Raw genomic sequence first — 13,915 nt, 5'->3', positions numbered from 1 at the left:
TTTGCAAGATGGATTCACCTATGCGGTTAATTTGCAAGATAAGCTTCTTTATCAAGCATATTCCTAATTAACTGATCACAAAAAAATTCTATGTGAAAGTTTATTTAACTGCATAGTTGATGTATCAGTACCGTCCAAGGAAAAAATCCAAGGTCATGCCATGAATACTTTTCGGCGTCAACATTGACTCAGATGCTCTATTATAGGTGCAAGTGGTACCTGTTGATTTCTATCGGGTATTTGCTCAACATTTTCTTGGAAAAAACAAGAGAAGATTGGTTCTAATTATTTCAGAACACTATTGTCCATGTTACTCTTGTTTTCTGGATCAAACAACACACAAACCTAAAATTTCTTACAAAACGTATCAAAGTTATAATTTTAGGTAAATAATACCCAAAAAACTTAGACCGTGTTTCTACAACGATCAATCATACAATACCGGTATTGGAACATATCCATCCATTCTAATCCTCTCTTACGGTGGACGTGGTGTTGTTGCATTGTTCTTACACAATTGCCTGCCATGGCTGATCGGATATATATTCGAGAATCAGCCTTACGTACTTTAGTGCACTCATACTGCACGAGCCATCCGAGGCACACCACACACCTGGAGGGTTTCATAACGACGAGGTGATGGCATGCATGTTATTATCACGACACTCTGTTGGTTGGTGGCAATATGACAAATAATGGCAATGTTTCATGGGGAAATCCCTTCAGCGTATCATCCACATTTTCTTCTGGATCACCAAGACTTGTTCGTTCTTCTTTTGTGAGGGCAAGTTCATGAATGTTTTTCGAAGTTCAGTTCCACAATACAATGAACCTATTATTCCAAGTTCAGTTCAACAATACAATGAACCTATTCAAAGAAAGCTTCTAACTGAATTGACCAACACTCTAGATAGTCTATCTTGCAAAAGGTAGCATTACTATGTGATTTAGTTCTGCTGAATCATTTTATGCGTCACTATAGTGTGGCCACTCAAAGAATTAATAGTTGATTTGATAATACTCTCTCGATCTAGATATATAGGACATAATTTTATTTTGTAAGATTGTATAGATCAGTAATTACTTTTTCATATGGGGTTTACATGACCAAATTTAATGCAACATTATTGTTAAATGCAATAATTTCTTATTATTGCGATTATTGCATAACACAAACCAAAAATTAGTAAAGTAACCACTACTCAAAACTTCATTTTAAAGGAATCAAAATAAGGACTAACAAACAAACATGAAAATCATTTTACCGGTGAAAATGATAGCATTGAAAAGCCACGAAAGGGCACACTCTAGCAAGTAGAGAAAATAAAAAAGGAAACCTCGATGCATTGACCTCACATGCTGCTCTACAACGTTCCCCTCCCTTTTTTTTGTGAGAGCCAGCCTACAACACCAACCGGAACATATCCACACATTGTAGTTCTCTCTTATCGGTGGGTGTAGTGTTGTTGCATTGTCCTAACACGCATATTGCATTGGCTAATCAGATATTTTTAAATCATCTATGGATCTTTTTTTGTCATACCGTGAGGCTAACTATGTACTACCCGTGGATTGAGGCACACCTGGTGGCGGCGTATTGCGTACATGTTTATCTATCATGACATGGGTTGGTGGAAAGACCACATATGATGGCAACATTTCTTGACGAAACCCCTTCGCCACGTCATCCATGTTGTTTCTAGAGGATCTCCAAGCCTTGTCCTTGTGACGTGAGGGAAAATTCATGAATGCCTTTTCCAAGTCCAAACCATGGGGTGAACCGGTCCAAAGAAAGCTTCTAACCGATTCTGAGCAACACTATGGATAGTATCTCTAATGTCATTATTATTATTGTGGGGTTTAATCCTTATGAAGAAGATGCAAAAAGGAGCATCCCTTGTGTTACATGTCATGATAGAGTGGCAGCTCATAGTTGGCTTGATAATACTCTCCTAGTGAAGATATATAGGACATATCTTTTTTTTTATTTGGTAAGCCAATTCCTTGGGGTTTAATTATTTTTTGATGTTTAGCTTACGTGACATAATTTAATGTCATGATGAACTTCTTAACTAAATATATATTCTTATTATTGTGATAATTGAATAACATAAACCAAAATAAAAATCAGAACTAACCAAAACTTTGTCCCAATGAAGATTAGCAAACTAAAATCATGCTACCCGTAAAAATGACAATGTGGAGAAGCCGACACAAGACCCATTCCAACAAGCAGAGAGAAACAAAAGCAACCCCCACCGGATAGAGGCACACCTGGCGTCTTCATTACGATGGGTCGATGGCTTAGATGTTATGCTATGTCGACACCATATCGGTTGGTGGTAACATTTCGTGGCGAGGCCCCTTCACGGCATCATCCACATTGTCTCGTGGAGGAGCTCCAAGCAATGCTCCTATGACGTGAGGGCAAGTCCATGAATGCTTTTCCAGGTCCGGTTCCACCATGCGCCGAACCTGTTCAAAGAGAGCTTGGAGCAACATTCTAGATAGTCTCCCTCGTAAACAATAACATTACCAAATTCAATGGCATGATGAAATTCTTATCTAATTACAGTTTCTTGTTATTGTGATCATTGGATACCATAACCTAAATACCAGCCGAATAACAGCTAACCAAAACCTCATCATCTCAACGAGCCAAGATAAGCAAACAAACAGAACCGAAAATCATGGTACGGGTAAAAATGACAGCCTAGACTAGAAAAGCCGGCAGAGTGGGGCCCACCCCGACAAGAAGAGAGAAACAAAAGGTGGGCCCCACCGACTGACCTCACCTGCGCCTCCCCCAACGTTTCTCTCCCTATTTATGTCCCACACCCGCTTGTCTCTCTCTCCTCGTCTGTCTCCGCTCCCCATTCTCCATCCACCATCTCCTCTCTCTCTCTCTCCCCGCCGGAGTCAGTTGGAACAAATCGAGCGAAATACCCGTAAAAATCCGGTCTTGGCGCGTTCCTCCGCTTCGAATCCGAGGCGATCTCGCCGCCGAGCCGCGTCCTAGGATCTACTTTGTTTCCCCCAGCTCACATCTTCTTGTCGTTGGTCGTCTCGGAGCACACGGGTTGGGTGTGACTGTTCATCCGGCATTCTGGTCGGGTCTTGGTGGCCGGGCGGAGCCGAGCGGCGTAGTTTGTCCGGTCTTCGGGAGAGAGGTCCTCCGCGGCTTGGTTCTGATAGATGGTGGCCAGGATGATGCGGTGGCCGCGCCCGCCGGCGGCGCGCAAGTTCCGCGTCCGGCTCGTCGTGCGCCGGGCGGAGGGGCTGCCGCCGCAAGCGGACCCCACGGAGCAGGAGCTGGAGGGGACCGCCGCGAATCAGATGGTCGCGGCGGAGGTGAGGTGGAAGGGGCCGAGGGCGTCCGGCCTGAGCTCGCTGCGGCGCGCGGTGCGGCGCAACCGCACCCGGGAGGAGGAGCTGGCCCCGGCCCCAGATGCCGCGGCCGACGACGCCTGCGAGATTAGAGGCGCGGTGGCGTGGGAGGAGGAGTTCGAGAGCGTCGTGACGCTCGCGGCCGCGTCGCACCGGGAGGCGGCGGCGTTCCAGCCGTGGGAGCTCGCCTTCACCGTCTTCACCGTGAGCATCCCCCCTCCTCTCTTATTTCCTGGAATTACCCTTAATTGTATTCCTATTTTGCGCTGTTGCCAGTCGGTATCATCTGCTCAAATCTTTTTTTTTTTTTGGCGATCTGTTGAATCATCTCGTCTCTGGACCAATTGATGTTTTCCAACTGCTTGAATTGGGTATGTTTAGTTGCTGGATGCCAGTGGATATGAGTAGTTGAATGGATATTAGTAGTTGCTGGATGCCAGTCCATCAACCATAACATGCAACTGTATTTTTGCTGTTAATATGATAGTAACATTACATCTTCTGAAGATAGGCACCATCTTTATCTGTAATAGTATTACGGTCTCATACTCTCATATGCTTGCTTTTCTATGTGAGCATACTTGTATCATAATTCTGACGCTCAAATAACCATTCCTCATCTTTTTCTCAGCTTGAGTGACTTCTGCAGAAAATCTGACCTGCCTTCTTTTTTTCTTTCCCTCGTGGCAGGACATGAACAAAGGCCCAAAGACTAAACCAACAATTCTGGGGACTGCTTCCCTTAGCCTAGCTGATTATGCAGCAGCAGCGGAAGAGGACATTGAGATAATCCTCCCGTTGTCTGTGCCAAGTGGTACACCTGAGTATGCTCCATCGCTTCATGTGAGTTTGTGATGAACAACAAGCTCTAGTTAACGATTTTCCTTTTAATTGACGTCTGGTCTGACCTTGAAATCCTCTTGATCATTGCAGCTCACTCTGAGTATGGTGGAACTGAGAGCTCTTCAAGAAACCTCCGATGCTTCGCAACGATCTGCTGTTGCCACTCCGTTATCTCCATCGTCTTGTGATTCTCTGCCTGGAGGAAAAGATGAGGGCTCAGTCATTAAAGCTGGGCTGAGGAAGGTGAAAATCCTCAAGGATATGGTGTCGACTCGAAGGTCCAAGAAGACGTTCCAGAGCGATGAAGGCAGTGATGATAATTGCTATGTTCACAGTGATGGTGCTGAATATCCATATGGTACTGAGCCTGTGGATGAAGATCTGGATGATAGAACACATGAAGATGAAGTTGCAGATCCAACCATCAGGAAGTCATTCAGTTATGGCTCTCTGCAGTCTGTCAACCATGTTGGTGGCCTAGTTCATGCACATGCAACGATTGATGGCGATCATGAGGACTGGGTCTATTATAGTCACCGAAAATCTGATGCCGGTTACCATGTAGAGGAACCGCAGTCATCAACTGCTGAGAAAACTGTGTTGCCTGCTGCCAAGCGGAGTATCCTTCCTTGGAGAAAGAGGAAGCTGAGTTTGCGGTCATTAAAGGCTAAAGGCGAACCTCTGTTGAAGAAAGCAAATGGAGAAGAGGGAGGTGATGATATTGACTTTGATCGTCGGCTGCTAACACCTTCCAATGGATCAGAGGTACATTTTTTTTTCTCTTTTCTCTCATTGCATTGTAAAAAATAATCAGTATCCTGTGCTTGGCCATGTACTTCCCCAAAGAGTGGCTTATTTGTATATCACAGAACTGTTGTTTTTTATGCCCATGATGTTGTTCTGATCAATGCATCTACCAATTGCAGGGTTCGAGTGAAAATGGATCAGTTAATGGTATGATGTCAGAATTCGGCGATGACAATTTTGTTGTGGGGAATTGGGAATCAAAGGAGGTGCTTAGCCGTGATGGCCACATGAAGCTTTCTTCCCAGGTTTTCTTTGCATCGATCGACCAGAGAAGTGAGCGAGCTGCTGGGGCTAGTGCATGCACGGCACTTGTGGCAGTTATCGCAGACTGGTTCCAAGCTAATCAGGATCTGATGCCCATCCAGTCGCAGTTTGATAACCTGATCCGTGAAGGATCACTGGAGTGGAGAAACCTTTGCGAGAACAAGACATACAGAGAGCTTTTTCCTGACAAGCATTTCGATCTTGAGACTGTCCTTCATGCCAAGATCCGCCCACTCACAGTCTCCCCCAGTAAGTCATTTATTGGATTCTTCCTACCTGAAGGGGCTGATGACATGAGAGGGTTTGACTTCCTAAATGGTGCAATGTCCTTTGATAACATCTGGGATGAGATCAGTCAGGCAGCGGAGTTCTCATCCAGTGAAAACCCTAACCTATACATAGTGAGCTGGAATGACCACTTTTTTCTCCTCAAGGTTGAGCGTGATGCATATTACATCATCGACACCCTTGGAGAAAGGTTCTATGAAGGATGCAACCAGGCATACATTTTGAAGTTTGACAACAACACCACGATCCACAATGTATCTGGTGAAAAGAAAACATCCAGCCCTGACTCTAGTGGACCTTTGAAGGATTCTTCAGGGAGCTCCTCCCCTGGGCAGGACAGCGAAGATGACATTGAAGAGAACATACTTGTTTCCAAGGGCAAGGAATCATGCAAAGAATACATCAAGAGTTTCTTGGCGGCCATACCGATCAGGGAGCTGCAGGGCGACATCAGGAGAGGGCTGATGGCATCAACACCACTGCACCACCGCCTCCAGATCGAGTTCCACTACACCCAAGCATCCCCACAGGAGGCTTCCTCGCCCCCTCAAGCTCTCGCCATTGAAGCCCCTTTTGAGTTCTCCTGGCCTGATCCACCACCGGCCATGGAAGTGGCCCTAACACATGCGGTTGCTGTGGCATAGCTTGCCAGTTGCCACTACGTTGGCTGAGACCTGACGACATCCTGCTCGACATCAACTTGAAGAGCTTCTTTTTTTCCTTGGGCCAGCGCATATGGAGGGAAACCTACTCAAAAGAATTTGTTTCCATTTTTGTTTGTGCTCATCTAATGTCTAATATGACCTGCTAGTATAGATGTCCCTCAAGGTATCAGAGCATTTTCCCTGCATTTTGTACAAAGAGGCGATTGCTCCTACCTATCATGTATTAACCAACTGATTTCTGTAATCATGTGTAACCTTGTACTACTAATCAATGAGTAATGCCCTTATGTTAATTAAGTTTCTGCATGCAATTTCATGTGATGCTGATTACCTGCCTCTGGAAACAACTGAGTCTGTTCTGCCCAGAGAGTACTGTAGCTTCTTGTTGATGCGGTATTGCAGTATCGTCCAGGCACGTTGGATGATCAGAACCAACCTGTCACCAGTATCAAGTACATATTCAGTGAATGCGACACATGAACTGCTGCGAAATGTGGATGAAAAGCATCCTTCCATCTTTTTCTGGGTCAGGCATGTGATATTGTTAACGACTGTTGAATTTGCAGGGTAACTTCAAGAAAACATCAACATCTCAGTCTGAACTGTAATTTGCGACTCCTTTGGCCACATGCTGATTTTAAATAACTTTTCACTACTAGAAAAACCTCTGATTTATCTGAATATACAAAGAGCATTAGAAAAATCGCCATAGCTGTTCACACCTGGTCACACTATCATTAGCCCGGAATGATGTTACATCCCAGACGCGCATTACAGAGTACAGCTGCTAATCAGCGTCCACGATGCATGTGTTGCGCAAGGACAAGGAGTATAATATTTATTTTCCCCTTGTTTTACATGTCTCTTTATTCGAATGTCCCCTTCACAATGTTTCTGGGGTTAAGCTGGCATAATAATATACACGTCTCTTTATTCGAATGTCCCATTCACAATGTTTCCTGGGTTAAAGCTGGCATAATGATATACTTAGTCCGCGACTATGACCTCTTGTCGCGTAACATGGGCATCAAGAACCATCAGATTCATTTGATGATGCAAATTAATTAGCAGAAAAATGAGCTGCTGCCTAGCTCATTTGATTAGAGAGTACACGAGAAAATCATGGCATTTCAAATTCAACTGGCATGCCTGGGAATTAGGTGCATCATAATCACTGGGCACAGGCGGCCGTCTAGCTGTACAAATGCTTCTCATGAAGCAAGCTTAGCAAGTTAGCACGTTCTGGGTACAAAACACCCCAGGTTTCAGGGTGAGTAGGACCAGACAGAGAGCTGCTAGGTTCAGCTAAAAATGACTCGACTATGGACACAGATCAGACACAAGCTCAGCAACTCCCCACATTGGCGCGTCATTCTGCATACATTTCAATCATTGAAGGAATACGACGTAAGAACTGGGCACTGGATCCGGTATATAACCATGATAACTGAAACTAATTGTACTGTACTAAATCATACTCACCAGATACACAATGTCAAATGCCTCTGAGTAATCTTTCAGAGATTTCTCGATGTTAGTATTCCTGCAAAACCAGTTCTTATCAGCTGATACATAATTCTGTAGGAACCTGGATAAGATATCAAACAGAGGAGCTTGCTTCCTAAAATGGTTTTCAATTTTTTTATCTTAATGTTGATTAGTCACATGAAAGTCTCATGTGATCAAATTTTGGCTTGCATTGATTAAAGGAAAACAGTAAAATCAAACATGTGCTTCCTGTGATTGCTCACCTTTAATATTACCCCAAAGAAACTTTACAAGAAAAGACATAAATTTCATGTCCAAGATTCTCCATAGATAAACTTAAACAGTATAACAGAGCTTGCAAAGTATCTAACTCTACAAATATGTAACTAAGTTCACACACCGAATCACATTTCCGTCAACAGAATAAGCTACTTTGAGGATAAAATAGTCAAAACACAAATGGGCAAAAGTTCAGCCGAAAATTTGGGAACTATGTCATGGCTAAAGAAAATTGAGGATAATTTAAGCTAGAATTTGCCCTTAGGAACCTATAATAGAAAAATAAGATACACCAGAAAAATATATGCATATAACCTAGTGATGTTTAATAATTTACTCGATCCATCGCAATAGCTAAGTAAATTTCAGTATCAGCGAGAGTTGTCCCCAAACTTTCAAATTAAACATGGTACACTCCAAATGACCAAATCCATCTAATACATGTGACTGGAATAAAAATCCTGTGTGGTTATTCTCAATATGGTAAAAATAGTAATTCCTGGGTCCCCGCTAACTTTGAATGAAGCAAGCGAAAGACAGGCTAATGGGGAAGTTACTTACAGGAACCCAGCAGCAATCCTGTTCTCGTAGTTTAAACCATCAGACATTCCCAGGTCCCCAATGTGATCTCCAAGTAGCAGCACGTTGGTCCTCTTTTTCACCAATGAATAGTCATCAGTACATCCATTCGGATCTCCCAGACTATTGTGTACTGGAGCTGCCATGTCCAAGGAATGCTCATTTTTGTTCAGAACATGGATTGTCTTCCCTGCATTAGATGTCATTTAATTTATGAGGTAATGAGAAGATAATCAAAGTGCATATTTGACATAAACAAGCAAGTCATTAGTTAAAGCAAGTTTGGAAAGATTGACAGAGATACACAAATTACAAATCAAAGGTCATCTTAAACAAAGGTCGAATTATACAGTCAAGTAACAGTGTATCCTGTACTTCAAAAATTTAGAGATTTCACATGTCACATTTTTTCATAAATTATTGAATTTGCTAAGTGTATAGCAACTGCATGAAACTAGAATTCTATTGTGAGTTGGACATTGTCAACATTTATCCTGCATTAGCCTTTGGTAGAAACAATTTGTGAATCATCAACACTTCGTAAGGATTAAAAATCACCTTTAAATTCTACAAGACGACCCTCTTCATCAAATACCATCCTATTGGACACAATCTTGATGTTTTTGAATGATCGGTGGAGTTTCTGTCGGAAGACCTAAAAGAGGGAGCAGGCGTGTCATATGCAACAAAGTTCATTTTAATATTACCATTCTTTTTCAGAACTTACCTCCTCAATTATGTCTGCAAGTCCAGCAGAAAATACCAACACTGGAATATCTCTAGCCTGAAAATTACATTAAAGGCTTTATCAAACACTTACGTCTTAATGGAATATGACGTTTATATGATTTTACTAGAATATAATCATAAAAGCAACTAATTGTTTTTTATCTCCCGAAAATGTTGTAATTACAGGTAAGCCAACTCGACCTACTAATAATATCACTTCATTCCTAACATATATGAAACTAACAAACATATGATAATTCATCCGGTAAAAAAGACTGAAGAGGTAAAAAAACAAGAAGCACACCAAGGAAACATATATAACATAATCATAATTTGAGGTCTCTTATTTTTATATGAATGTTCCCATTATGCTGTTGGGATTATTAAATGCTTGGAATAGCTTGACCAGGATTACTAGCATACTTCTCAAATTTGAAGTCAAACTTGATGAAACATGAGAAGAAGATGAATTCCAGAAGCACAAACACAGACTATAAATCTTTTTTTAATCAGCAAACACATGCTCAAGTAATTATGAGCTCTACAAAAAAAAATCCAAAATGGTCACCCAAATGCTTTACAAACGGGAGTAATATTGGGTGCCTTCCTATTTGACAAATCCATCACGGGGATAGAAACCAAAATAAAAAAGTGATGAAACACAATAATATAGGTACCTACCAAGGCTTAAGCAGTACCAAAATAACCAGGGAAAAAGTTACTACACATGATCCGAATACTTATCCCCCTTGGTCAGAAAACTTGAACTGCTAAGCAAACATGAGAAAAGAAAATAAAACCTCCAATAACTCAAACAGCTCCACCACTCCATCTCGAAAAGCAATTGCAGCATCGGCCACCGATTTCTTTATAGCTTCTTGTGTGAGCCCCCCTTCAATAAGAAGAGCATGAGTCTTACCCCACCTGTAGCAAGTAATGACATCAGAGCATAAGGTACACTTACTATCTAATTGAGATGTATATTATATTCAAAAGTGAAAGCAGGGGTAATACTAGGCAGCTGATGAATGGCATGAACACAAAGCATCAAGAAAACTACCATAAGAAACATTTCCATTTCTGTTGTAAACGGTGTTGTATATATAGATAGAAATACATATAACTTATTTGTGCCTTTTTTTCTAGAGAATTATTTGAGAAATTGATGGCACATGAACTGGCTTCTGCTAACTACTAGCAAGAATTCAAAATAGTATGCAACAAGGATAGAATAAGCTAATATGCCTGATGAACTATGTGGGTCACAACTCACAAGGAAGCTACGCTATATAGAATGACCAATTGTACATTCACCATCACTTGACAGCAAGAGACTTGTGAACTGAACAGCAATGATTTTCCATGTTATGGTCCCAATTTAAATGTCTGTACTAAACCAATATGTCCACCGGTTCACTGTAACAAAATGGTATATCCGACCCACATTACCAGGTGGATATAAACTGAAGGAAGGTTTTCTACCGGTGTCCGGTGCTTACCATTCTTCCATGAGGATTGCCTTCTCCGGGAGCGGGATGTCGGGGTTGATCTCGATGGGGTGGTAGTGCTCGAACAGCGCCTCCCTCTTGGCGTCGAACTCTTCGTTCCCCTGCCTCAGCAGCCCATGGCTACCTACAAAGATAGGTAAACATGCCATCGGGAGAATTCATCCTCCGAAACCCTAAGCTCCAGAATCTTTGAAGAAAAAACAGCAGAAATGAGGAGCATACTCTGGCCTCGGGAGCCGTCGTACCAGTACCGAGTGAGCGTCCCGTCGAAGTCAGCAATGACCTGCGCAATGGAAAACCCTTGTTGGAATCCGAAGCCATATCCAGATGGATAGAGGCGGTGATATTAGCGAGGAAGCGGACCTGTAGCTTAGCTGCGCCGGCTGCGCGGATGGCGGCGACCTTGCGAGCGAGGCCGTCGGCGTCGGAGACGACGGAGTCGGGTTTTCTTGTACTTGAGGAGGACATGGATGCTGGGAGGAGAAGCGAGAGGCGGCGGCCGAGGTGCGGAGCGATGGGCGGCGGGGTAGTAGGGTTCCGGCGGCGAGGGGCGCGGGAGAAGAGGCGGCGGAGGAGACGGGACGGGGATGGGGAGAGGAACGGTGGGCTCGTCATGGGCCGCATTTTGAAACGGTGGGCCGGAGCAAGACGAACCTATCTACCCTCTAGGGCTGTAACAAAATCGCCATCTTAATCTGTCCGTGGCGTGGCGACAGGATGATGTCGTCCGCGACGGCGTCGCTGCGTGTCAGGCCCTCGATGGTTTGGTCGTCAGTTAACGAGGTAATTGCAGGTAACACCACTTGTTGGGGCTAGTTTTGCACAAAACCACAACTATATCTTTTTGTTGCACGAAACACCATGTTTTGTTGTAAGTGTTGCAAAATTGATATTTAGCAACGATTGACGGCCAATTAGTGTAATTAAGCACACTGTCAACACGAGCAATAGAATAGAGAAGTTTTGGCGGTGGCGGATCTTCATCTGGTGGTGAACCCTCCTACCAGCAGCACTACCCATAGAATAGCGACCCTCGAACACAGGGAAAAGCTACACCGATGAACCCTAGCTCCGGCCGTGGCGGTCTTTGCTGGTGGAGGAGGGCACACCGGCGATCTTTCGTCGGCTCCATTAGAGCATCTCCAGCCGCGTCCCCCAAAGCATCCCCCAAAGCAATTTGGGGCGCGCCGGACCAAAAAACCGTTCCAGCCGTGTCCCCCCAAACCCGAATTTTGTCCGGAGCGCCCCGATACGGTGTCCGACGCCCCGAGCCCGTCCCCGTCCCACAGGGGACGCTTCGGGCACGCCGGACACAACGAAAAACGAGGCGGAGAGTGGCGGGGCCGACCCATCAGCGGCACAGTTAATTTTAACCTAACCATCGCCTACCTCACGACGGAAGTTATTCGCACGCAGTGACACACGGCGGCATCTTTGCCTTAATGGCGACGGAGGGGCAGGCGAGACGTCTCGTCGGTGCTGCGCTGCCTCCACGCGTAGCCGGCGTTCGCAAGCCACCGCCCGGGAAGAGCGGCGGCAGCGAGGGATGCAGAACTGGCGTGCACACCGTCAGGAGCGGCGGGAGGCAATGGAGCAGCAGGCCCGCCAGCAGCGTGAGGCGGCGCAGGCGGCGGATCTAGCGGCGTTCTGCGCCCATGGCCCCGCTGCTAACGAGGCTGCGGCGGCAGCAGCGTGGCACGAGCAGCAGTGTGACACCGTTGCGGCGTTCGACGCCTCGGCGGGAGAAGAGGCGCGACAGCGCCGGGCGGAGGAGATGGAGGAGGAGGAGGCCAAGGCGGAGGAGACCGAGGTGGAGGACGACGATGACGACGAGTTCGAGTGGTCCGACGACGACGGGCCACACCCGGACGAGATGGACGATCAGCAACGCGCGCTCGTCGAGTCCTTCGAGTCGGAGAAGAAGCTCCAGGACGACGCCCGTGCTCACGAAGAGGCGCAGATTCATCGCGCCGTCGAGCTCTCCCTCCAGGCGGCGCAGCAGGGGAGGGCGGAGGAGGACGCGCGGCTGGAGCGGCGGCGTCTGGCCACCGTCCAACGCAAGGAGAGGAGGCGCGCGCAGGAGGAGCTGCGGCGGAGGGGAGGCGACGAGGGGGCGGGGCCGTCGAACGCACCGTCGGGCGGTCAGTAGTCTAGGTTTAGATGAAATCTAGCCGTTTTCATTCAAACTTTGTAATATATAATTAAAATTGAATGAAAACCTTTATTTTCGTGCACTAATTTTCATTTGGGGGAGGCGTTTGAGGGATGCGGCTGGCGTCCCCCAAACGCGGCACGAACAAAACACGTTCCCAAAACGCTCAATCCGGCGCGGTTTGGGGGACGCGGCTGAAGATACTCTTAGTTGTTGGGCTGATGTTTCCGGCCATAGCCATGCAGCCGTTTGCCGTCGATCGGCGCCACCTCTTTGTCTGTTCCGTTCCCGTTGACATTGATAGTTGACAGTGGGCCGTTAGGTTGTTAAACATGTGATTTGTATTTTTTGCAACAATTACTGCGAAACATGGTGTTCTGCGCAAAAGAAAACCGTGGTTGTGGTTCTGCGCAAAAGTTTCCCCAATAACTGGTGTTATCTGCAATTTCCTCTCAGTTAACTGTATCTGTCTGAAAACAGAGCAAGGAGAAACATCGCAGTTTTCAGATGCTACCGCAGAATATTCAATGGCAGGCATGCAAGGTTATTAGCTACTTGTATTAGCGTTTAAATTACAATTATCTGTAAGAGAGCTTAGTTCTTAAACCAAACATTGCGTGGTCCTACTCTTGGTCTATAAAAGAGTAGGAGCGGGAGGCTGGGAGGCACGCAGAAAAATAAGAACATTATGTTTACTTTCCAGTTCATTTGCTTTACCTTGTATCTCTGAGCTTCGTATGCTCCTCTTTCTCCCTCTTCTCCTGCGTGGTTCAGTGGCTAGACGAGGCCCTGACAGTGGTACCAGAGCAGCGAACTGAGACCCCCTCCTCCTTCCTCTGTTGCTCCGGCAACTCTTCCCTCCCTCCCAACCCAGACGAGGTTACCGGCACCCGGGTCCGGCCATCAAATCCTACCTTACCATGCCT

The 13,915-nt window shown here is 45.4% G+C and overlaps 2 protein-coding genes across 2 annotated transcripts; one reads left to right on the top strand and one right to left on the bottom strand.

Annotated features, from left to right (window-relative positions):
* Positions 1 to 2,874: 2,874 nt before the first annotated feature.
* On the top strand, positions 2,875 to 6,551 carry LOC124703754. The gene is made up of 4 exons (XM_047235981.1): positions 2,875 to 3,591; positions 4,078 to 4,230; positions 4,321 to 4,995; positions 5,157 to 6,551. The coding sequence occupies exons 1-4, from the start codon at positions 3,196 to 3,198 to the stop codon at positions 6,231 to 6,233; spliced, it is 2,301 nt and encodes a 766-aa protein (XP_047091937.1). The 5' UTR covers positions 2,875 to 3,195; the 3' UTR covers positions 6,234 to 6,551.
* A 711-nt stretch (positions 6,552 to 7,262) lies between these two features.
* Positions 7,263 to 11,461, bottom strand: LOC124699908 (7-methylguanosine phosphate-specific 5'-nucleotidase A-like). Its single transcript, XM_047232135.1, has 9 exons — positions 11,201 to 11,461; positions 11,060 to 11,120; positions 10,829 to 10,961; positions 10,130 to 10,253; positions 9,328 to 9,384; positions 9,159 to 9,255; positions 8,583 to 8,790; positions 7,737 to 7,797; positions 7,263 to 7,628 (listed from the first exon to the last, which is right to left on the bottom strand). Exons 1-9 carry the CDS (start codon positions 11,459 to 11,461, stop codon positions 7,575 to 7,577), a joined length of 1,056 nt encoding a protein of 351 aa, XP_047088091.1. The 3' UTR covers positions 7,263 to 7,574.
* Positions 11,462 to 13,915: the final 2,454 nt, after the last annotated feature.

The sequence above is a fragment of the Lolium rigidum genome, chromosome 3 (genome assembly GCF_022539505.1).
Source record: "Lolium rigidum isolate FL_2022 chromosome 3, APGP_CSIRO_Lrig_0.1, whole genome shotgun sequence".
In the NCBI taxonomy this organism is placed as follows: Eukaryota; Viridiplantae; Streptophyta; class Magnoliopsida; order Poales; family Poaceae; genus Lolium; species Lolium rigidum.
Note: the sequence above shows the minus strand (reverse complement) of the source record. Positions and strands in the feature narration are given on the sequence as shown.